This window comes from Molossus molossus, unplaced genomic scaffold, assembly GCF_014108415.1.
Source record: "Molossus molossus isolate mMolMol1 unplaced genomic scaffold, mMolMol1.p scaffold_m16_p_3, whole genome shotgun sequence".
Lineage (NCBI taxonomy): Eukaryota > Metazoa > Chordata > Mammalia > Chiroptera > Molossidae > Molossus > Molossus molossus.
This window is the reverse complement of record NW_023425366.1, coordinates 66,146,580-66,172,706: the sequence shown is the minus strand read 5'-3', so window position 1 is coordinate 66,172,706 and position 26,127 is coordinate 66,146,580. Positions and strand designations below refer to the sequence as shown.

General features: G+C 38.5%; 1 protein-coding gene across 1 annotated transcript in view; it reads left to right on the top strand.

The window, feature by feature from the left end:
* KIAA0825 (KIAA0825 ortholog) overlaps positions 1-26,127 on the top strand; it is a 373,867-nt gene that overhangs the window by 123,614 nt on the left and 224,126 nt on the right. Inside the window, exon 15 of the mRNA XM_036279227.1 lies at positions 12,476-12,615. Coding sequence (XP_036135120.1) covers positions 12,476-12,615 — 140 coding nt within the window. The remainder of the gene's footprint in view (positions 1-12,475; positions 12,616-26,127) is intronic.

Here is a 26,127-nt window from a genome sequence, read left to right as displayed (position 1 = left end):
TGCGGGATACTACCAATGTGTCTCTCTCACATCGATGTTCTCTCTCACATCAGTGTTTCTCACTCTATCTAAAAAACTATCAATGAAAAAATATCCTTAGGCGAGGATTTAAAAAAAAGAATGCATCTTTCCTTGGTATTTGTGAGGAACTATATTATGCGTAGCTGAAGGAGATATTGTTAATCCCCATTCATTCATCTTGGAAATACACTATCAGTGATTTCACCATCTAAATTGGCTGACTGTGTCTCTCTCAAGGAACAAGACTCCTACCCATAAATAGAGGGTTGTGAGAACCTTATATACAAAGTCTCTATAGACATAGCAAACATATGATTTACCTGTTATGTGCCTATCCTCACATAAGTAATGGAGACTCCAAGATAAGACATAGACCATAGACTCTACCTTCAAAGACCCCAATGTATTGCTGTTACTTCACTTATATATAAATTTTTTGCAACATCTCTGATTAATTCCTATGGTTGATTTCTAGAAATGGAATACCCTCAATACTCTGTCCCCCTGCATATAAACATACACTTAAGTCATTGAGAATAAAATAGCTAACTCATTAATATTCATTATTGGAAAAATAACAAATGAAACAACTGGATCTTTTATAGTGTGAGTTTGTTCTTCATGTTATTTTCACTTTTGCTTTAATCAATTTGTGTTATCTGCCTTTATCTTAATCTGTAACCACTAGAGTTATTCCCCTTCAGGTATTGCTCTATAAGGTTTCCACCTCTAGGCTTGCTCTGTTCAGTCAGCATAGAAAAATGGGTTTCCTATCTTTCAAACAGCTACTTCTCATAATTAAGTTTTTTCTCTTTTCTATACCTAAAGGAAGAATAAATACATAAGATTTTTCTTTCTTTCAGCTCTGTGTAGCAACCAATCTCCAGTGTTATCCTAACAGAAAGTAGTAGAAATGCAATGATACAAGCTTTCTGGAGGGCATTTTAGTAAACTGTATCAAAAACCTTAAAAACATTTATGCCCCTTTATCCAGCAATTCAATTTCTAGGAACTGACCATAAAGAATTAATCAGAACTGTTGACAAAGTTTTATATGTAATGATGTTCATGAAAGCATTTTTTGTGAAAGAATAAAATGGAAATAAATGTCCCACACTATGGAATTAGACAAATCAATCATGGGATAGCCATACTACCGTGGTGTCATTGAAAAGATTGATATAAAATAAACAACAAATAATTGTGATTTATAGTTAAGGGGAAACGGCAGGTTAGTAATTGTGACATCATTAAAGTTGGCTCAGTTTTTAGAGTGAACTGCATACTAGACATGCCAAGTGCTTCATGTGTATTATCCCTTTCAAACCTCATGTACCCCTTTGTGGAAAATGAAGTAGTAAGAAGAGAACAAAACTGGGAGGCAGATTCTGAACCTCAGTTTGTCCCCTTTCAAAGTTCAAGTTCTTGACAACTGCACATCCATCCAGCTTTCAAAGGGAGAGCAGTTCAGGGTGATGTTGACAGGGGTGTGTGACACCTAAGATTGTTAGTTATCTATTACGTACAGTCTTTTTTATGGTTCAACTTTATGGGGTCTCTAATATACTAATGTACAGTGTTTGTTTCCAAGGGAGGCATCAGTATGCTGACTCCCCAAACTTGCAGGATGAGAGAGCCCGTTTCTCAGAGAATGAACAGTTATTGGAAGGTGGGATACAACTGAGAAGTATTGAGCCATACTACTATGCATTTAGCATTAAAAATGGATGTATAAAAACAAACACTGAAAGGATATATACTAGAGGGTTTATACTTTTTATCTTTGTATGTAGGATTGCAAAGTTTTTATCTGTGTAGTTCTCTATATTTTCCAAATTTCATATAACAAAATAATTTTATTTTATTAAGATAAAAACATTTTAAAAGTTAAAAAAAAATTATAGCTCATTTGTTCACATGGCTTACCCTATAATCTCCATGCAGATGATTTCTAGCTCTGCATTCTAGCCCTGAGCATTTACCTACACCATTATGTGTCCAGCTGCCCATAGTCCTTGAATGACCCACTGGATTACTAGAAACCCAATATGATGTCCTCAACTGATCCTTCCTTTCAGTCTTCCCATCTTCCACACACGGTGTCTTTTCTCTTAGGGGTATGATTGTTCTTCAACACTTCAAGGGCAGAATCTTGAGGATGGTTTCCATGTTGAGCTGTCCCTCTGCCTGTTCCCGGAGTGTCACTCTGTTCAGCTGATTCTTCCTCCAGAGTTCTCTTGGAACCATTCTTTCTCTGCAGCCCATTAAAACAACCTTAGTCCATTTTACTATTGCTTGGCATTTTTAAGATACTCTTTTCATTCAGTCATTCTCCTGCTCAAGAACCTAGAGTAGGTCCTGTTTCACCCACACTGCCTATTCCTGGTGTATTTCCTGGAGCGCACGATAGTTTTCTCTGCTCCAGCTGTCCGTCTCCTTGCTTGTCTTTGAGACGCAGTCCTTCCATACCTTTAATTTTTATTTGTTGGTTATTATCAGATCCAGGCACCTTATTTATGTAGTTTTTTTTCTTCGTCTGGAATGCCTTTGTCGTTCTAAACTCTCCATGCAAGGTACAGTATGAGCACCCACTATACTGTAATACTTTCTGACAATTGCTGTCTAACAAGTCTATATAATTTGCTTAGAAAACATGGTCCATATGATTTATGATTCAACATGTTCAGAGCAGTGATGTGACCTTAAAAATCTCCACCTTTCCATTCATCTCTCACATATATCAGCCGTTTCAGTGTGTCTTCCACCCCCAAATTATTCTTTGAAACTCCATTTTTCACCTTAGCAACTAAAATGAACTGTTCAGGAAAATACACGGGTCAGATGAAAACAAACCAAAAAATATATTGGGCTTTTCTCTTTGGAAAGGGGGAGGCTTAGAGGAGAGGTGACTAAATTATTTAATATTATGGAGAATCTCAGTAATTTATTCATCTATTTGCTCATTTATTTATAACTATGCATTGTTTTAGAAAGGGTGTTGGTCTGCTTTTAATAATTTTAAATATATTAAAATAATGAACTAGTGGTAGGTGAGGAGGAAAAAACAGAGCAAGGAGGAAGATATGAAAGTACAACTTAAAATAAGAGTTACAAATGCAAAACCAGTTATATGGGCCATAAATTTGTCTATAAGATTACTAGAAAAGACTATGAGGTATCAAATTGGTGAAAATAGAATTTTCATGTTCTCCTGGAACCCCTGGAATGGAGTTTAGAAGACTTTGCTTTAGGGAAAGTAAACGTATTTTCAAAGCACTAAGTAAAATGTTCTGTATTCATTGTCCCTAGCAATAGTGTAAGCTAACAACGTGAGTTGATTTAGAAAGAGTAATCAGTTTCATATTAGATTAAACTAAGGCATGTAGAGAATATACTAATCTCAAGGTTAATCCTATGACACCATACTATGCTTTCATGTAAATGTTTAAGTCAGAATACTATCTTAGTGAATTATACTGTGATACATTATAATACACTTTGTAATTTTCCAAACTTTCATCTTATTGCATATTTTAAAATATTTCCAAATATTTTCAGGTCTTCCTTAACTAAGTAGGTCATTACTGTATACTGAATCCAGTGAACATAATCAGTGTGATTAAACAGACCATTCATTTTACAGTGCTCATTTTCTTTTATGATGACAACATGATGTTTTGATTCGTGGACAGTCCTTTCTGAGCTATAGATATTTATTTCTACTTATGCTTTTGTTTCTATTACGCTTTTACTAAATATAATCCTGTTTTAGATTTATATACTTCCTTCCCTAAACATATTAAGCTAACTTTGACTTCGTTGTATTGTATGCTATGTAGATCTTTTCTTTTATTCAGTTCACCAAGTTGTGTTTATTTATTCTTTCAATAAACACATTGACTTTTTTTCTCCAGGTAAGAGAAAAGTTAGCCAGTGAAATTTGAGACAAGGTTCTGTTCCTTAAATAGTTACAATCATAGTGACCTCTGTAACACAGAATACCATTGTCCACTTCCTCTGCCTTGAGACACACTCTCCTGAGGTATTCTCCCAATTTTCTTCTTTCTTTTCTGTTTGTTTCTCTGTCTTATTTGAAGGTTTATCTGCTTGGTCCTAGCAATTACATATTGAAGATCAGAGTTCTATCAAATAATTTTTCCCATGAAATCATACATGCCTGTGGCTTCATGTACATCCTATGTACACCCAAATTCATATCTCTAAATTTAACCTCTCCTAGGACTATAGACCCATATATTCATGGGTGCCAGTCATACATGAATACTTGAGTTTTTCACCTGGAGATCACAAAGACACCTCAAACTCAACATGACCCCAACTAAACAGGATATTCCCCTTCAATCTGATCCCCTTCTGTTATTCTTTATTTTGACAAATGCTACCTCCATGCAATTGTACAAGTCAGAGACTTACAAAGCCACATAAACACCTCCCTCTATCTATCCTGCTATATCCAATCCATTACTAATTTTAACCCCTAATATCTGCTATCCATAGCATCACCTTTGCCTTGGTCCAAACCATCAACAATTCAATGACCTCCTAATTTTCTTCTCATATATATGTTGACTCCCATTTGCAATATTTTCTAAACTGCAGCCAGAGATTTCTCAAGCCAAAATCTAAATCCAAAACTAAATTTTATAATTTCACACATACAGCTGAATAACCTTCCATGAATTTCTTTTTTCTTAAATATATACAAAAATTTAGCCTGGCCTGTTAAGACCTACATCAATCTGGATCACCCATCTCTGCAATTTCTTCTGATATCATACTACCCTGAGATTCTTTTTACATTTTCTTGCCATGCCATGTTCATTTCTGCCACAGGATCTTTACACATGCTTTTCTGGTTCTCTGAAATATCTTCTTCTTCCTTCACCTAGTTGATACCAACTTATTTTCCTGTCTCAGCTTCAATGTGACTTCTGGAGGAAGACCCTTCATCAATCCCAAAGATAGTTTTGTTCTTCTTATTACATCTTCTAATAGCATCCTTTGCTTTTCTGGCACTGAGTTTTCATAGTTGTAACTATGTATATTGGTATGATTATTTAAACCATATATGTATTCTCCTCTAAATTTCATAAAAATGGGGACTGTTTTTTGTTTGTTTTATCCTCACCCGAGGACATTTTTTCATTTTTTGTTTAGATAGAGCGGGAGGGAGAGAGAGAGAAACATCGACGTGAAAGGGACACATTGAGTGGCTGCCTCCTACACGACCCAACCAGGGCCGGGTACAAACTGCAACTGCGGTACATGCCCTTAGTGGGAACCGAACCCGGGTCTCTCTGGACCGCAGGCCGATGTTCTAACTGCTGAGCCAAACAGGCCAGGGAAAAAATGGGGACTGGTTTTTGCTTCCTATTGTGTCTCCGTGGCCTACCACATAGAAATTGGCCAATACGTATTAGTTGAGTGAATGAAGGAACAAATGCATTCAGAGTAGTATTGTATTAGATATTACCATATTAAGTGGTACATTTAGCTCTTTTCAAACATTTGATCTGAGTAGTAAAGCTCAGTCATGGGAAGAATGGTCTTATTGAGGAGGTGGCTTCTAGTATCCTGAAGAGAGAACATCTGGGGAGGAGGATGAAAAAAGAGCTTTATTCTCCCAGCTGCTGCTGACAGCTGTTCCCCAGGACTGAGGAAAAGAGCTGAGAGAGCTTGTACTCTGATGAGGTGCCAAGCTTTGACATGGAGCCAACAGGCAGGGGAGAAGTAATGAGAGCTTTTTAACACCAAACCTCTTAAGTGGCTGTTCCTAAGTGTGGATGGACAAGCAGCTGGATCTTAGAAAAGATTTTCAGAGAGAAAAGCCACGTGCCTATGGAGCAGTTATTAAAAGAAGTGAAAATGTCAAATGAACTGGTTACTTGATGTACCTAGATATCTTAAGGTTTCTATCTATTAATATCTTTCTTTTTCTATTATGGTTTAAAGGTATTAGGTAAACAAGAACATGAACCAGCAATGAGATAATAGAAGACAACCATGTGTTTTCACATTAGACAGACGTTGTTTGTAGACATGTAGTTTTGTGATCTTGGAAAGTGAGTTTTAAGCTATGTGAGTTTTAGTTTTCCTGTACTATATGAAACTGTTTATATTTTGGTGAAGAAGTTGAGACATAAACATAATACAATCTTATTGATCTACTTGAAAACAGAATACGATATCATTGCCTACTTCTTCCATCTTGAAACATCTTATTTTCTTAACTTCTGATATACTCTCATGGCAGAGTCATGAGGATTAAATGAACTAATGTGCCTACGTGGCACTCATCACACAGGTACTTACTAAAAAAATCAGTCAATACCGTTGTGTTAGCAAAAAGCTGTATGTTTCAGAAAGTTGCAGATTTGATCAATTATCTGCACATTTAAAGGACTCACTACAAGTGTGACAAAGTGTAAAGAATATTGAACAGCTTTCTCATTGGGTCTCTGCACTTCTCAGAAGTGTGATGTCAGGGGATAACTTTCTTTGTCTGCCTGTAACAGGATATTAATTACCTGGTAGACAGGGACCAGTAATAGTTTAAGGCTCCAGACAGATAACTTGTGCTTCTCAAAAGGGGTGGCTGAGGGATACAGTAGTGTCCAGGGTCTCAGGTGCTAGATTAGCTTTCAGAGTCCAAAACTGATGGCTGAAATATAATATTATTTTTTAAATTAAAATTAGATTTTTAGAAATGGGATGTGTTAACTTGCATAACATTAAAGTATAGAGCTAGTGCTACGACTTTTAGGTACTAATATCTTTGGGTGATTTGGGGAAAAATTGGGTCATTTCATGTGAAAAAGGTTAATTTGCTAAAATCAAGAAATAATATAGGTCCTCATAGGTTGAATGCCCACTCTCTAAGTTGTACACCAGATAGTATAACTACAACCATTCCAAAAAAAATAAGACTCTAAGAGGGTCAATCCACCTAATTAAACAAAGTTATTTAAAATCAAGCCAATCCTTTGTATAAACATTCAGGTGAACCCTCATTTCTGTTTATTGGGTCATCTTTAATTATAAAGTTCAGAGCGATTCAGCTATACTCATGATAGAGATTAAAATATATACAAACATTTTCAGTGCTATAACCACATATAATTTACACAATCTTGGTTAAAGTGATAAAAAAAATATTTTGGGTTTTCACCCTCAACTTTGTTCTCAGGTACTAAAATTATTTTCTTAAAGAATGATGATAAATTTGCTTTAGAGATTTGTCTATACTCATTTTCCTAGAAAGTTTTGAAGATTCAGTTTTGGAAAGCCAAGAGTAGTATAATAATTCACGGGTTTCTCCTCTGCTTTCATTTTCCCACTTTAGGACTTTTACTCTTAGTTTCTCTTTAGTTATGCCCTTGCCTTTGTTCTCTGAGTCATGTCTCTGGTATAAATTTGGCCCAGTAATCCTTGACAGGAACCATCTGGTCGAAATCAGTCCCTAGATACCTTGAATAACATGTCTCCGATTTGGGAATAAGCCTCGAGACCACAAACTTGATTTGGGGTCAAAAACATGGTATCCTCAATCAGAAGATGAAATAGAGCCAAACATCTTCAATGCTGGAAAATACAACTTACCCATCAAATAATAACCAGGTTGAATGAACAGAAATCTGGAGTATTGGAACAAGCATGGGTTTTAAAGTCAGAGGGACCTGAGTTCTAAGTCCAGCAGCCACATTTATTAGCTAAATGAACTTGGACTAGTTTCTCAAAAATCCTGAATCAAAGATTTAGTGAGATGAATACTAAGTGTCTCCACTCATGCCTTATTTGGGATTTCCCCAAGAAGCAGATCCTGAGACAAGAATTCAAGTGACTGTAATTTATGTTCTAATGGAGAAAACACTTGAAGGGAAGCAAGTAAGTGAGACAAAGGAAGAAAGCAAGGAAAGACGAGTGTAATTAAGCCCACTACCAAGAAGTAACCTGAACTTAAACCTTCTGGGGAAGTTCTCGGAACCAGTGGGAAATTAACATCTCAGTGTTATCCCACCAAAGGAGCAAGGATGCTGAGATATTTTTACAATTTTCGTCATTTGTTGACTGAGAGCTGCACTGGGGTGTTAATTTGCTGGTACTTTGAGCCAGTTTTCCTGGAAGGTAGAGAAGCACAGGTTCTTACAGACAGTGTCAACTAAGTGGTAGTAAGGGCACAAGGATGTGGGGAAATTGACAACCTCTGCTTTGGTTTCCCCTTGCACCGTGGAAATCCACCCTTTCCCCATGCTGAGTTCTCTCAGTCCTATCATTGATTCTTCGAGGTGCTGGCTGGTCAAAATTTCTTTTAAAAAAATTATTTATTATGGTAGAGTTAGTGGGACAAGTTAGAGTATCTCCTGCTGCAATTAGTTCAGGGTTTTCAGGTGATATTTATTATTACATTCCTCTACATCTTATTTCAACATCCCCTCACCATCTGCTGATTTGCACTGTTGCCCAGTGGAGTCACTGAGACCGTCATCCTTGAGGGGTTTGACACCCTGGCTATCATTCACTCATCAGAATGTAGTTACTTCAGTCACCTCTTTATGGTGATTACCAGTGATGAAAGCAAAAGGGAGAATCCCTTGAATTACAGACATATTCCTTCTTCCTATTCACCTAAGGACAGCTTTTCATGATAATTAAGGTTAATCTAACTTCTCATGATAATTAGCATTAATCACTCTTGCCAGGATAGTAACTCCTTACTTTTCCCAATAGACAGCTGGCATGAGAAGCCAAACACGATTAAATGGCAACTAAAACTTAAATTTAGTGGAATCCTTAATCCTGGTAGAGGATACCACAGAAACCAGGATCTCCACTCCTACGATGCCACAGGGCTTATGGGGATGAAAAACACATGTTTCCTGAGTGGACCGTCAGGAGCACTGGTGAGAGTGGCCCCTTCTACTTTCACCTGTTGGCTCCAAGATCCATGTAGTTTACCTGTTGGGGACATAGTATCACATAATGGCTGATGGTTCAAAGTAAATATCAAGTCCTGAAGGATAATGTCCTAACGCCACAGGATGTCATCCCCAAGCTGTGCGTTTCAGAGTCCATTCCAATGTTCTCCCAACTGGCAGCTTCTGTGTGATATATACGTGGTGGAGCAGCATGGCCAGGCTGCTCACCTTGCAGGAGGAACTCAAGCTAGTGTGCACTAATAGAACCACGATGTTTACAAACTTTCTATTGCAGTATGTATACACATTTTTAAATTGCAGAGATTACAAGTGAAGTACTTGACAAATTATTAAAACGTAAACACACCTGAATACAGCTAAGATTTTGCATGATGCTTCTATAAAAGTAATTTGTTAGTTTCATAAACCAATAGTGATTGAATCTCATTACTGTATCACTGCTTACTACCTGGATTTGAAAAGTTCTTTAGGCTAATTCACTACCCTGAAATGTAGTACTTATTAGAATATAAGCCTGATATAACTTAAATTCATCCTGGCTCCAAATACTAGGTTTATATGTTCCAGTGGATTTATACATTTTTGTTCTCTTCTTTGAATAGTGGAATTCAATATGTACATATTTGATACATATATATATATAAATATATATATAATTTCTCTTTCTGTCATTTTTTGTGAGGCTAATCTCACTTTCACAACTCCACCAGCTCAAAGTTTGAGGGAACATATGCTTCTCCATATGCCCAACACAGACTCCTCAATGCATGTATTACTCAGAACTTAGAGATTGAGGAATCTTTGTAATATTTTATTTTTTCTCATAGTGAGTCATTCTACTGTACATTTCAAAATCTGTGATAAGTTGAAAGATACCAGAATTGAGGTACATTTCAACAAACAGCTTTCCATCTGGCAAATGAGAGGTTTTATTTATAACCAGGTATTCAAAAACAGTGGTATGAAATTACACTCAAATTATTTTGTTTTATTACATGTCTAAAGGGCTGAGCAAAAACACTCAGCCCCTCCAATCTCTTCTCCACACTGCAGTCAGATCAGGAAACTCATCTGCCTTAAACTCTTCCATGGGCCCAAATCCCCACAAACGAGGCCCACTATGATCTGGCTCCAATCTTCTTCAGACTCTCTCAAAGACCACCCTCCTTCTCTACACTCCACCAAGCTGAATCTCTCAGTTCATTACATGTATCCTTAAATCAACACTCAACTCAAGTAAAATCTATAGGAAATGTTCAAAAACTAAGTCAATTTTAATACACCACTTTCAACCAACCTGCTGTTTTTGTGTGTACTGAACCCCAAGCAAGTTTCCAAAAGTTAGAACTTGGGGTTTAGGAGAAAAACAGGGACAGCCATTGTGAGGATCTGCTTTGGTGTTTCAGTCTGAAGGGCTCTCCTAGTGGTTTCTTCCCTTGGTACCGTATTTGGAACTACTGCAAGAGGCAGACCAAGTTGGGAACACCTAAGGTAATTCAGAACTCCTGAGCTGGTGGACTTGATTCCTCTGCATTACAGTTAAATAAAATAACTCCCACTTCTCCATTCCTCACCCACCCAGGCCAGGAGTTTCCCTAGCTAACACTGCCCCACCAATTGCCCAGGGAGTTTCTCTGTTTCCAGTCATGTTTATCAGAGTCTCACATGGGAAGTCTGAGTTGGCCCAAAGTTCAGATGCAGGCTGAAGGATTTTGCACATCATAAGGTTGTGAGATGATCCAAATGCCAAGCCAAGCCAAAGAGTAGGTGCATTGAAACTTCTTCATTTCAGATCTTTGGATCCTCTCACTTTTGCTTAAACCAGCCTTTTGGCAAAGCATCCAAAAAAAGCGTGCCTACCCATTTATGAGCCTATGATTCAATCAGCTAGCGTTTACAGATCCCTTAAATGTGCTTAGTTCACTGGTAGGAGATTTAGAGGTAAAAAACAAATTCTTGTGTCCACACGAGGCCTGAATCTGTTAGAGATAAAGTTTTAATTGATGAAATAATAAAGTGCTAAAATGTGTATGTTTGTCATAAATGCTTTAATTCAGAGTGAGATAGACGACTATGGAGAGAAATGTTTAGTGAAGACTTTAAAGAAAGCGTTATTTTTGCTGCAAATTGAAAAATGGGTAGGGTTAAGGTGAGTAAAAGATTATTGTGGGTGTGGCAGCCACAGCCGACTTGAATGGGCACCAAGGCACAGAGGCAGGAAAGGTGATGCCAGCTAGGTCTGTCCTTACGACCTTGCACCAGAAAGCACTGCTTACTGCAGCGGTTCTCAAAACATAGGTACATCAGAATCTCCTGCTAGGGCCCATCTCCAGAATTCTGATGGGATGAGGTCTGGGAATTTGCATTTTTACAATTGTACAGGGGCTGCTAGTGCTGCTGGTCCAGCACCCAGGCTTTGAAAACCACTGGTCTAGACTATGTTGATAACTGGGTGGTTCACCACTCTGTAAATTTCATCTGAAAATGACCCCACTAATCGTTTCTCTCAGCGATACCCTTTGTTCTGCTTTTTTTCCACTCTGAAGTTATGGTCTTCTCATTCACATGTTTACATTGCTCGATCACACCTCTTCTTCCCAATGCTACCCTATTCCCACAGTTTTTCTGGCTGCAACCAAATTGAGTTTGATCATTTCCTGCCTTTTTGTTACTGTGGTTGTAAGCTTATTTTAGATGTTGTGACCTTTAGTCAATCTAAACTTTAAGATTTCAGAAGGAAAACATGAATTATGTTATCAGTTTTCAGTTTCTACTTTACTTTCTTATCTCCTGCTGATTCATTAGTAAATGCAAAGTGGTGATATGGGGCAACCTGACTTTGATTTTCTGTTCAACACTGATGATAATTTCCCAAACAGAAGCGTATTTGCCTTGGAATTATTTATCTTTGATGAAATGATTACCCAAGTAGGTAGCAGTGTGATTGTTAGAATGGTTCTGATAATTACATGTTGATTTAAGGCCTTACATATTAAATAATTAGATTATGGTTGACCCTTGATAGGAGATTTGAATTCCTTTAGTTTTATCAGCAATCATAGTATATGATGAATTACAAAGTAGCCAAAATCCATTGGAACTTCTTGCCACGGATAATGAAAGGAGTTAATAGCACAAAGTAGGCACTCATATAGTTGGTGAATAAACAAATAAGTGCATTCCAAATAAATGCATAAATGATTTTTATTTGCTCCATGAAACTAAAACAGACATAGTTTTGTGAACTATAGGCATAGTTATTCTGTATCAGTTTTAAGTTTGGCAGGCTACCAAATGTTAATTTGCTTTTAGCTAGTTGAGATTAAATGTAATTCCTTCCCTGAGCAACCCTAAAGTAAGCAAGCATGAAAGCATTTTCAGAGTAATCTTGGAGGAATTGACATTTAAGGGAGTTAGCATTACATCTGTACTTTAAGGCTATTAATTTCATAGATACATTAACTTCATTACTCCACCTTTATCTTGCATTTTGAAAGGACTCCATCAGCTGGAAGACTGACACCCGAGGGTCAGTTGAAACTGCTGTTAGCCCAGCCAGGTTGTAACTGGAGCCTGCTTCTGGAAACCCTACTACATCATGATGGTTTGTTACTGAGAATCTTGCTGAAGAGCTCAAGTGAGTATTTGTAATTATTAGAATGTCCTCAAAAAACCCAGTCATTGTTGGAGTTGAATGAAATTTTTTTTCCTGCTCAAATGTTGGCAGAGGGATTTAAACCAATTGCACTGTATCAACAGTCAGTGGGGTTAGCTGCAGGCAAAATACTGAATTACTTTATAAACCTATTGGAAAGATTTTCTTTCAGAGACTCTGCATGAGAGAAAACAATATTTTTATATAATACTGTTCTGTCATAACTACCATTATACAGAAGTATATAAATGTATCAGTATCTGGGGTTTAAAATGCCTAATAACATTATAGAAACACAGTTATATATTCAAAACCGAAGTCTCCGTTAGACGGAAGAGAGAGGCAGGCAGAGAGGGAGAGCCCATCTGAACCACCCTGGAAGTGTCGGTGGATCTTGCAGAGCACCGATAGAACTTCCAAACAAGCACACGGCGCTTGCAGCCACTCCATCGGTGTGTGGAGACGTAATCACGAGAAAATTATGAATGGCAATTGAGGAGTAACAGAAGTCCATACTTCTCTTAATTAGACTTTTTTTTCTCTGTAAGTGCTATTTCAGAAAATGGTTAGTAATAGTATGCCAATCTAACATCACATCCCTCTGCTCTCCTGCTGCACCTGTGAAGAGTTTTCTAACCATTCTCACATACCCAACACATTTCTCTTTCGATTCTATACCACACGTGCAGCCAGATTAACTTGATCAATCACTGGTTTCACATTTGGTTTCCCAAATCAAAATTGTTTTTCCTCTAGTTCCCCATCACCTTTGGGACCAAATCCATCCATGTCCTTCAGCCACTCGGATGTGATCACACCCTAGTTTTCTAACCTTGTTTCCCCCTGTTCCCTTGTATACACACACACACACACACACACACACACACACACCCTTACACACTTTTCAGCCATTGTCCCCAGACTCTGGGCACATGCTCCCTATAAGACTTGGCTCACTCATTTTTCCTACTTGAAAGACCCACCACAGACAACCCAGTCTGCCCTAGTCTGCGAGGACCAGCTGATGTCCCAGACTTTCGAAGGCTCCAGTTCACACGGATCTCTTCCTTGCACTTCACAGAATCCATCATCTTGCTTCTTATTCACTCTTAGCACATTCTGCCTGATATTGTTGCTATGTCTGTATATGAATGAGACAAATGTCACCAGGCCCTTCCAGACTGTGGTATAGAAATGAGGTCTGTAGCAGTCCCCTGTCCAAATCACTCCAGTCATTTCCGGGAATTTTTGGTTTCTCAGGACCATCCCCATGATTCCTCCCATCCACCTTGATGTTTGTTTCCCAAACGCCACTTTGGGGAAGTGGCTCACTGCTGAGCCTTTGTGAGACTGTTGCTTCTCCCTTGGTGTTCTCAAATTCATAAAATCTGTAGTGTCAGGTTCACCACAGCTCCTCAAGCTCACTGTGCTTCAGGCAGAAGTTTGGAAATTACCCCTCTCCTGTATCTTGAATCTGATTTTATTCCCTTAGACCCCAAGCAGTACTGTTCGGGCCTTACGTCTCACAAAGTTCACTTGGGAGCAATTTCTTTCTTTCTTTTTTTTTTTTATCCTCACCTGAGGACATTTTTCCATTTCTTGTTCAGATAGAGTGGTAGGGAGAGAGAGAGAGAGAGAGAGAGAGAGAGAGAGAGAGAGAGAGAGAGAGAGAAACATCAACGTGAAAGGGACACATCGAGTGGCTGCCATCTGCATGGCCAACCAGGGCCGAGGACAAACTGCAACTGAGGTACACGCCCTTAGCGAGAACCGAACCCGGGTGTCTCTGGACCACAGGCTGACACTCTAACTGCTGAGCCAAACCGGCCAGGGCTGGGAGTAATTTCTTCATTCCGGCTATGACTCCACTCTCCTAAAAGGAAAATGGACTCTAGGGAAACTGCTTCCTCAAGGAGCCAACATTTATCGCTGACATGTTTAGGTGTAAGGAACTGTGCTAAGCACTTTACATTTGTTATCAAATTTCATTCTTATAGCCTTACTAAATATATACTATTTTTAAAAATAACAACATTAGAGATTAAGATAATGTTATTTACCCAGAGATAAATGGTGGCTAGACCTGGATTTTGAACTGAACTAAAGCTTTCTGTCCCCTGCTCTTCCTACAAATAATTATACATATTAAATCCTGGAGTGGACCAGGAGTATCTGGAAGAACTGTCATCTGTCCACTCTTGGATTAGATCAACCAGGATACCCTGATGCATGTGTATTTCACTAGTCTTTCCAACTAGGAAGTTAGGGCTGATCGTAGACTTTTCTATTCTTCTTCGAACTAGCACAGGAAAAGTGCTAGTAATTCTTTTTATAGGAAAAGTCTAGTAATTGACCAGTGATCAGTTAGGATATAAAATATGAAACAAGGTGGCTACATGACATGGATAGTATCTGACACAGCTGGAGAGTTACTCTAATATAATCATTGAGACTCATGGGCATGGTCCCAGAAGAAAAATGGTCTCCTATCAATAGAGTTACATAGAACAGCCCGGAGAATCAACTGAGATCAAACTTTTTGACTATACTGACATAGCAACTAAGTACAGAAAGAACTACTATAGTCGTGAATATTTATCCATGTTTTCTTACAAATAAATCCCACATTTACTATCAAAAGTATTAGATCCACCTTCTGGTGCATATAAGAGACTTCAGTTACCAAAGGTACTATATCATGTCACCTTCAATCTGGTTCTTATGGGGTACATGAGTATATTTATCCAATCTGCTCAAATACCTACCTTTTTTTTTTACAAAGGCTGTAGGTGTTTGATCAGGGTTACATAGCCTTACATAGCCACTCTGGTATTGTCTTGTATTGAATTTATTAGCTACTTTAAATACTATAAGAATGAAGTGACAGAATTTACTAATCAATTGATTGACTGACTTATTAAGCTCTAGTGGAAGTCTTGTCACTTTACATTAGAAACAATATATTCATGGAATCTTATTAACCAGACTAAGATGGAAATTATTATGTAATAAAAATAAGTTTGTGCTATTTTTGCAGAGATTTTCTTTTCATTTGTTTAGAAATCTCAGAGTATTTCAGAACACCATTTAGTAATTTAAAAGTTTGATCATAGTTTTAGGAAAGCAAAATTTTGGAGTAAAATATGAATTAGGTGTTTCAAGCAACCTAATTATCATCTTTTTTGTTGTTGTTAATCCTCACAGAGGATATTTTTCCATTAATTTTTAGAGAGGGTGGAAGGGAGGGAGGGAGGGAGAAAGAGGGGGAGAAACAGAAACATCAATGTGAGAGAGACACATTGATTGGTTGCCTCCTGCACCCTCCTTGACAGGACCGGGCATCGAACCTGTAACCCAGGTATGTGCCTTTGACTGGGAATCAAACCCATGACCCTTGGGTAGGTGAGCTGAAACTCTAATCACTGAGCCACATCAGCCAGGGCTAATTATCAGCTTTTTTGTGGGAGAGTTTTTCTTTATAAATAGTGTCTTTTCAGTCTAATTGATAAAATTTAACTTTGTGTTAAATTGGCTCATGGCTAAGAATAAAGAGATTTGAAGTAGATATTTTTATTATACACATTTTAAAACAAAGTTCTCTTCATTCAATAAGCAGTTATTAAATTCTATTAGGTACAGAACTTTTTTGATAGACAACCATACAGTATAAAGGTGAAAACATATGGGACTTATTTTATAGTTAAAGTGATGTCTGTAGCTTTTGGTTTGGCTCTATGAAACTAATTTGTCAGGATTTCTATTTATTTTTAAAGAATCAGCAGAACATAGATGAAAAGACTACCTTGTAATATGAGGTACAACTTCACTGAGGATCAGAAAATAGCCAAATTAAATAAATGAATTGTAAAACTCTTTAATATATGCTTCCTAGGCTGCAGCTTCTAGGGAGCAGAGTCATGTTTTGCCATGGATAATAATTCCATGTGTAAAAGTATGTAATATTTTGAGGGAACGCATACTCTGCTTAAACTTGATAAAAATGAACTTATTTAACCGGGTAGAGAGTTAATAAACATTCTTTGGGTACAGTGAAGTTGGCATGAGAAGGCAAATGTTGGTTTTATTTTTAAATTAGGCCATCTCAAATTTAAAGGAAAAAAAAAAAACCTCTTAACTACAAATGTTTATAGAAGACTTTAAAATTGTAAGACACTATTTTGGATTACTGACTTAAAAAACCCAGGGCAATTGTTTTGGTAATTGCCTTACTGAGGCCACATGGCTTAAGCAGTTTCTTACATGTGACATCAAAGGAACAAATATTTGGCAATTTCCCAATTGTTAGCAGGTGGCCTTTTCCTGCTAGTGACATTTGAATGAAGTGTGACTAACATCCTTTCCTTTGCCCATTGCCCCAAGAATGATTTCCAGTGAAACTTCTTGGCTTCTTGTAATTTGCAGTTGTAATATGATAACAACACACTAGCAAATACATTATATTTGACATGTTCCAGACATTGTTTCTAAGTGCTTTAAATGTGTTCACTTACTGAACCCTCATAACAACTCTGTGTAGTAGGTACAATTATCATTTCCATTTTACAGATGGGGAGACTGAGACACATAGAACTTAAGTCACTTATCTAAGTCATGTACCTCGTATGTGGCAAAGCAAGATGTGAACCAGACTGCTGGCTTCCAGAGACTCCTTCCACACTCCACACCACACAGCATCCAGGCAGAGCCTGGAACTTTTACCAAATTGCACGTTGCACAATTCATGGGAGCTTTCTGGAGCCTCTATTATGGATCATTCTGATAGCACATTTTATACTTTCAACTGTATAAGCAAGTGCCTAAAGATAATCAAGAAACAGAACAGAAAATTCTAGCTAAAGGGCTGCTATTCCTACCAAGCAGTGTTTGACGTAAAATGAATGAATCAATTCAAATTCTCTTATTTTATAGTTACTATTTTGTGATCTTTTGAATCACAAGGGGCACGTTATGGTAGAAGCTTGGTATTCTTGACTTTCAAGTACAAACACACCACCTCGGGGGAGCTGGTTAAAATGGAAGATTCTGATTCAAGAGGTGGGGCCTGGGATTCTGCATTGCTGACAAGCTTCCAGGTTTGCTTCGCCTGCTGCTGTTGGTCCACGGACCACATTTTGAGTAGCAGGGCAATCAGACAGAGTATCTGTTTCTATAAAAGGCAAAAGAATTTTTTTCTTTATTGTTCAAAGTGTTACAGATGTTCCCCCGCCCATTAACTCCCTCTACTTCGCTCCCACCCACTCCTGCCTTCCCCTCACTATTGTCTGTGTCCACGGTTATGCATATATACGTACAAGTTCTTCGGCTTATCTCCAGCCCCACTCCACCCGTGCCCCTTCCCTCTAAGGTTTGTCAGTCTGTCCCCTGCTTCCATGTCTCTGGATCTATTTTTATTGTCAGCTTATTTTGTTCATTATATTACATAAATAAGCGAGGCTTTTAAAGAGACACACTTTACTTAAGAATATTTCTAAATCATTTTATCAGGAAGTTCACAACAGTCAGAAAGCATGGTCTTATTTTGGGTGTTTTTCTTTATTGATTTTTAGAGAGCAAGGAATGGAGAGGGAGAGAGAGAGAGAAACATTGATGAGAGAGAACATCGATTGATCGCCCCCGGCATGCCTTTATTCAACTGCACATCTAATTATGTCACTCCCCTGCTAAAAACCTTTTGAGGCTGCCCAGTACTCCTCCAATAAGGACCCTAATTCTTGAGGTGCGAGCAATGCCCATGGTGCTCTGGCGATGGCCTACTTGTCCAGCATATTGTGTCCCGCTGCCCCAGCTTAGTGTGCTCCAACTCAGGCATATTGTGACCTGGGTTGTGCATCCTAGATTTGTATATTTATAATAGCAGTGTCCTCTCAGCAGTGTCCCTGGGGGAAAAGACAGCTGCTCTAACACCAATGACCTTTCAGTTTTCCCATATATGTACCAAGTTCTTTCCACATGCAGAACCTTTTAAATGTTGGTTAGGGGGCCTAGAATCTTCTTGCCTTCCATTTCCTGGCAACAGCTAGTCATCTTTAGCTTAAATATTACTTCCTAAGAAGTCATCTTTGGTTGTTCCATAAAGTCTCATCATAATTTCTTGTTATAGTTGTCATAATTTTAAGTGAAAGTTTAATTCACGCAATTGTATATTTGATGTCTGTGTCAGCCACTAGGAGCTCCAGGAGGAGAGGGACAGCTCACCATTGTATCCATAGCGCTTGGCCTGGTTCTTGATGCTTGAGACTGGTACTGAACACATAGAACATGCTTTAAAAGTATTCATTGGATGAATGAATGGAAGCCAATTAAATTTCTGTGACAGCAATTCTGTTTATTCATTAACTTTGTGAATGAAGGAAACTTCAGTTTCCTCATTTCTTTTTTCTTTTCTTTATTGATTTTAGAGAGAAAGGAAAGTAGAGGGAAAGATAGAAACATCAATGAGAGAGAACATCAATTGGCCGCCTCCTGCATGTGCCCCACTGGGGATTGGGCCCACAACCTGGACACGTGTCCTGACCGGGAATCGAACTGCAACCTCTTGGTGCATGGGTCGACACTCAGCCACTGAGCCACACCAGCCACACAGTTTCCTCACTGCTAATTGGGCTACTAATATTGACCTTATGTGTTCATTTTGAGGTTTAAAAAAGTAAACATAAAGTGTCATTGTTTGGCACTTAGGAGGCATTTAATTTATATTAGATTCTTTTCTTCTTCTTTTTTTAATTGATTTTTTTTTTTGAGAGAGAAGAAGGGAGAGAGAGATAGAACATCAATGTGAGACAGCAACATCAATCAGCTGCCTCCTGCACGCCCCTTACTGAGGATCAAGTCTGCAACCCAGGCATATGTCCTGACCGAGAATCTAACCAGAACCTCTCAGTCCATGGAACAACGCTCAATCCACTGAGCCACACTGGCCAGGATCTTTTCTTCTTTTATATTGAATGTCTGAAAAAAATATTCCTGATGTATTTTTGCTCTGCAGTAACTCTTCCTGTGCTCTCTATGTAGTGGTCTCTTCCTCTGCTTTCTAGCAACTCTCCCCTCTGTCTGAGCATAAACTTAAAGTCTCCCAGGAAGGTGGGTTTTCCCCTTATACAGCTGTTTGCCTGAGAAGGTGTTGCCCTAGCAGCTGTCAAGCATATGAAGATGAGAACCAGGCCGAATAAATATTCCCAACTTCTATATATTATAGTATTTCTTGAGAAATTTGCAGCTTGGCAGATTGGTAGTATGAATTTTGCTATGATGATTCACCTACACAGAATCAGATCTATTCTGGTTTGACAGTGGCTGAAATATTTTATATTCTGTTTCTTCATGGCACCTGAAAAGTGTCTAATGTAACTATATAAACACGTGTCTTCCTTAGTAGTCAATGTGCTTCCAGTGTTAGCATGTAAAATGGTTGGGCATTATATTACAAGTGATATTATTACAAATTTGTAAATAAATCACTCAGGGTGATTTAACATATCATTTCATTTATGACCCTTGGATTATTAGAGTTGCAAATGAGAAAACTTAGATACATAGAAATTTAGCAAATTGCCCACTTGATGTTGAAGTGTTCTTTGCTAGAAGAAAGAAGAGCCGTTATTGCCTAAAAGTATATCTATTGTTTTTAAATGAATTCTAAAATGAAAACATGAAACTGTAGAAATAATTACTCTTATTATTATTTTTTTTTAATAATTTTTTTTTTTTGTTGTTGCAGTTTTCAGTGTACAGGAATCTTTGTCCACACTCAGATTGCTTTTCCATAGGGAAGTTTCTAGAACCAGGTCAGAAGGCAGGCTTATTTATTTATTTATTTATTTTAATCCTCACCAGAGGATATTTTTCCATTTTTTTTTGTGCAGATAGAGTGGGAGGGAGAGAGAGGAAGGAGAGAGAGAGAGAAACATCGACATGAAGGGACACATCGAGTGGCTGCCACCCGCACGACCAACCAGGGCCGGGGACAAACTGCAACCGAAGTACGTGCCCTTAGCGGGAACCGAACCCGGGTCTCTCCGGACTGCAGGCCGACACTCTAACTGCTGAGCCAAACTGGCCAGGGCGAAATAATTACTCTTAGAAATAGGAAATGATATTCTTCTGAATTAATTCTGTAAATGTTGGTCGCTTGGTTTTATCAATACATCTTCTATTCGCCTGCACTTGAATGGGCCCGCCTAGGCGCGAGGCAGTGCCCTTGGCTGGAGATGCAGGGGAACAGGCCACGCCGCCTGCATCCTCCGGGGGAATACCTGCTGGGGGAAAGTGGGAGGACAGACCTCACGCAGCAAAGCAGTGTGAAAAGGAGGTAAACTCAACAGCCAATGAAGTCCATGAAGTACCTTTCTAAACAGAGTGACTGGCGAGGACTTCCAGACTGGGTGGAAGGAAAGGCTGCTCTGAAGAGCTGACGCCTCCTTTTACGCATGGGTGATCTGGGAGGAGATGGAAGATGTCCTCGTGTAGCATTAGATATTTGAAATAGATGTACACTTTCTTTCAGTATTCCAGAATAGGAGCCAGAAAACTTTTTCTATAGAAAGCCAGCTAGTGCCCTGCCGATGTGGCTCAGTGGTTGAGCGTCGACCCATGCACCAAGAGGTCACCAGTTCAATTCCCGGTCAGGGCACATGCCCAGGTTGTCGGCCCAATCCCCAGTGGGGGGCATCCAGGAGGTGGCCAATTGATGTTCTCTCTCATCAATGTTTCTATCTCTCTCTCCCTCTACCTCCCTTTCTCTCTAAAATCAATACAGAAAAATAAATAAATAAAAGAAAGCCAGAGAGTAAATATTTTAGGCTTTGTACACCATACTGTCACAACTACTAACTTCAACTGTGAAAGCAACCACAGATGAGCATGATTGTGTACGGGAGGGAAACATTTAGGGTGCCTGGCTGGATTTAAAAGTTAAACTGACAGCTGTGACCGGTTTGGCTCAGCAGTTAGAGCTTTTGCCTGTGGACCGAAGGGTCTCGGGTTCAATTCTGCTCAAGAGCATGTACCTGGATTGCAGGTTCCATTCCCACCCCACAATCCGTGTGTCTCTCTCATATCAATGTTTCTCTCTCTCCTTCCCTCCTTCCCACTCTATCTGAAAATCAATGGAAAAATATCCTTGGGTGAGGATTAACAACAAAATTAAACTGACAAAGCCAGATGAACAGGAGAAAAACATACAGGTTGATTCAATATAAGTTATATGTGGCATGGGAGCCCTCATAAGTAAATAAAGATCTAAAGAAACAGTTAAACCTGAGTATTTTTATGCTAGGTTTAATGAAGAGTGGACAGTTGCGGAGAAATGTGATAGGTCAAGGAGTATGAGGTAAGTAGTGAATTGGGGGAACCAGCAAGGCCTGTCTGTCAGGATTGTTCTCAGTGTTCCTCTGACTTCAGAGACAAGTACGCTCCTTTCCTGCTGGTACAGGGAGAACTTCTATCACTTGAGGGTTTTACGACCTATTTCAGGAAAGAAGGGGGTTGAGGAAGGTCAGCATAACCTTCCTGCTTCTGCTGCTTTCTTCAGCTCCTTTAGCTTAAAACGTTAAATATGATGAGGTGTCATATTTTGGCATGTCTTGAACCCCATCAGCTGTATTATAATGGAACTTCTTTTAATGACACTGAAATTTGAATTCATGTGGTTTTTGCATGTCTCAAAAAATATTCTTTTTCTAATTTTTTTCAACCATTTAAGGACCATTCTTAGCTTGTCGGCCGAAAAGACACAACAAATCAGCTGGCAGGCTGGGTTTGTCTCTGGGGCTGTACTTGCTAACCTCTGTTCCAGAGAACCGTACAGCACCCCAGCTCCCAGGTGGCTCTGCTGCTTCTCTGCAGCGTCATTTGGAGGGAGACCTGCACATAGCCCCAGTATGGCACTTCGAATTTCTCTCCAAGGCCTGAGTAGACATTCTCTAAGCATATACGCTTGGGACCTTTCTGCAGAAGGAATTTCCCTTTGAAATAGCATTAACTCGGATCTCAAAACTTACCCCTTACTCATTAGGGCTGCCAGCTGCAGAATTTGGACCAATTAGTCCACCTATGCTTGGTGGTCATCAGACGTTGTCTGCAGTATCATTGTCTCTCTTGACACAAAGTGTTTAAAGCTATATTGCCCAACTAAGAGTCAACACAGAGAAAAGTGATAAGGTTGTTAAGTAGAAACCAGGCTGTGCCTTGCTTAAATAAATGAGGTATGTCTAAGTTGGAGAAGAAAAGACTAGAAGTAGCTAAATAGCTATCTTCAAATATTTAGTCTTCATGTAAAAAAAATAAAATCAAATAGGCTGTCCAATTTAGCAAATGGCGATGCGGAGGAGTAAGTTAGAAAGAGATGGATTTTGGCTGTCCCTCAGTCAGAAAAGCTGAATTCTCATTCCTAATGATAAATAAGGAAGTCATTTACAACACTATGCTTCCTTTCTTTCTTTTTTCTATTTTTTTTTTCATTGTTGAGAGTATTACAGATGTACCCCCTTTCACCTCCTTTGCCTCCCTCCACCCAGCCCCTGCTCCATCCCAGGCCTTCACCACATTGTTGTCTGTGTCCATGGATCTATGCCTTTGGATACAGTTCATTTTGTTCATCAGTTTATTTTGTTCATTAGGTTCCACATATAAGTGAAATCGTGTGATACTTGTCTTTCTCTGACTGGCTTATTTTGCTTAGCATAAAACTCTCCAGGTCTGTCCATGCTGTCACAAAAGATAAGAGATTCCTTCTTTTTTGCAGCCACATGGTATTCCATTGTGTAAATGTACCACAACTTTTTTATCCACTCATGTACTGATGGACACATAGGCTGTTTCCAGATCTTGGTTATTGTAAATAACACTGCAATGAACATAGGGGTGCATATATTTTTTCAAATTAGTGTTTTGGGAGTGTTTGTTTATTTGTTTTTGTTTGTTTTGGATATATCCCAGGAAATGCAATTGCTGGCTCATAGACAGTTTTATTTTTACTTTTTTAAGGAAACATCATATTATTTTCCACAGTGGCTCCACTAGTCTGCATTACCACCAGCTGTGTATGAGGGTTCCCTTTTCTCCACATCCTATTGTTTGATGATTTATTGATGGTAACCATTCTGGCAGGTGTGAGGTGATATCTCATTGTAGATAGTCAATAGACATGAAAAAATGTGCTTCTTGTCTTTATCCATAAAGAGACTAGCCTAGATTTCAGTAGTCCTTTCTGATAAGAGTATTCTCTCTATACTCTATACTCTATGCAAAACAGTTTGGTAACTCGAGCTGTCTAGCAAGGAGACTGGCTACCTACCTTAAATGGCAGTGGATATTCCAACACTGAAAGATTTCAAAAAAGAGACTAGATCACCATTTCACAGATGCTAGAGAGTTTTTATTTATTCAGTCAACAAACATTTATTATTAACCGAATACTTACTGACCTCCCTCCTTAACTGCTCACTTAAAGGACTTGCAGTTAATCTGAGCCCATTTGCAAACATTAGAGCCATGGTTCTTAGATTCGATTTTATAGTTGTTCTGCTAGATGCAATACTAGAAGAGGGTTTTGTGGTAAAAAATACTAAAGAAATACTATATACTATATAGTAACATCCCTTCTTGGAGAGTCACAGGGCTCATGAATAGCAAAAGGTTCTGAGAAACCCTGCAGAAAACAAAAGCATTTCATATTGTTGAAGCCAGCATTTCCAGAACGTAAGTACTACTCATTAATATCCCATGAAATGCTTACCTTGAAAATCTTACCTTATAAAAAGGCGAGGGGTGGGGGAGGCTGGCTGGTTTGGCTCAGCGGTTGGAGTGTCGGCCTACAGACCAGAGAGTCCAGGGTTTGGTTATGCTAGGGGCATGTACCAAAAAAAAAATTATATATATATATATATATATATATATATATGGAAAAACCCTAGCAGATACAGCCAAAACTGTTTCAAACAGATCTGCCTATGTACATTTATCAATAGGTAAATAATACAAAATACTTTTTAAACATACAGAATTCTGTGTAGATCACGTGCAGATTATCAGTTTTAAGGGACTGGAATCAATTGCCCAATTATAAACTTTTATTGAATGTAGCTATTTTCTTGATGACTGAGAGTGCTTTTCTACTTTACTGTGTCAGCCTCTTTAAGACTCCGTTTCTTCATCTGTTAAAAAAAGAAAACGGAGATCACATTCACCTCATACAGTTTCTGTGAGAACCAAGATAAATGGGGAAATGTCTGTAATACACTTAGTTCAGTGCTCGCACCATCATGGAGATTCAGTAAGAACCCGTTTCCCATTGCACTGTGATCATAGTCCTGAACTGAGACTGTGGTATTCAAAAGAGAAAGCTGATGTTTAGTGTTTTTTTTTGGGTACTGAAGAAAACAGCATAGCATAAGTTGTTAGTGCTGCACTTCAATTTGTATACAAGCATCTTAGAACATAAAACAAGAAAACATTTCCCAGGATAAAACTCGGGAAAAAGAATCTGTAAAAAGAATGATTATTCTGTCTTCATATGTTTAAGACCTATTACATGGGATTTTCTTTTTAAATTTTCAAAATTTTCCAAAATAAGAATAGATTAAGGGAAAAAAGTAATAGTTAATATTTAATTGAATACATAAATAAATGGTAGGCGTTTACATCTATTATTAGCCTTTTATTTTAATAAAAGGCAAGATTTTCAAAACTAATTTCAAGACAGGTTTCAGTTTTATTTTTGTGAATCTCTATAGTGGACTAGGCTGGGACATTCAAATTTAGTGTTTCCCTAAAGCGATTTTTATGTGATACTCCACCCCCTTTTCCTCGGGTATTAATTGATTGGTCTAGTGTTTTAGGTTTTGAGTCCTTGTATTATATGCCACACTTTCTATTCTTGCACCCTCACTCTCATACCTGTGTCTAAAGTGAGTCTTATTGTTTCCTTTGGCTAGGGATGCTCGTCAGTGCCTGGTTAATTCAGCATCCCTAAGCCCATAGCAACAACATTGCTGCCAAATCCATTACAGTGACTCAGCAGGAGCTGTCATTGACAGCATTCTTATAGGAAGTAAAAATTAAGCAGTCTTGGAAAGCAAAGTGCTGGTACACCATGTATGGGTAAATCTATGGTAGCAATAAACAATCTCCTGGTGGGTTGGTGGTGGAGTTCCTTGCCTGACACCACCCTTCCTTTAAAACACTAACAAGTTCATTTCTCAAAAGGAGTTTAAAGTAATGACCGCAGTGAAAAGGACCCTTTAGTTTTACTGAAAAGATAATGTTTCCAAATCTTGCATTTGTTTATATAATGTATAAACCATTTGACAGATAAAGGAGAAGACAGATGGAATTCAAAATAACAGTGTTATTATTTGGAAAACCTGGATCAGAGAATATGGCTTTAAATATGTGGCTTGTCAACACTGCTCTCCAGAATAAGCTCATCCTCCATTCCTCCAGTGGCCCTCACTTCCCCCCTCACCAACCGCTAAA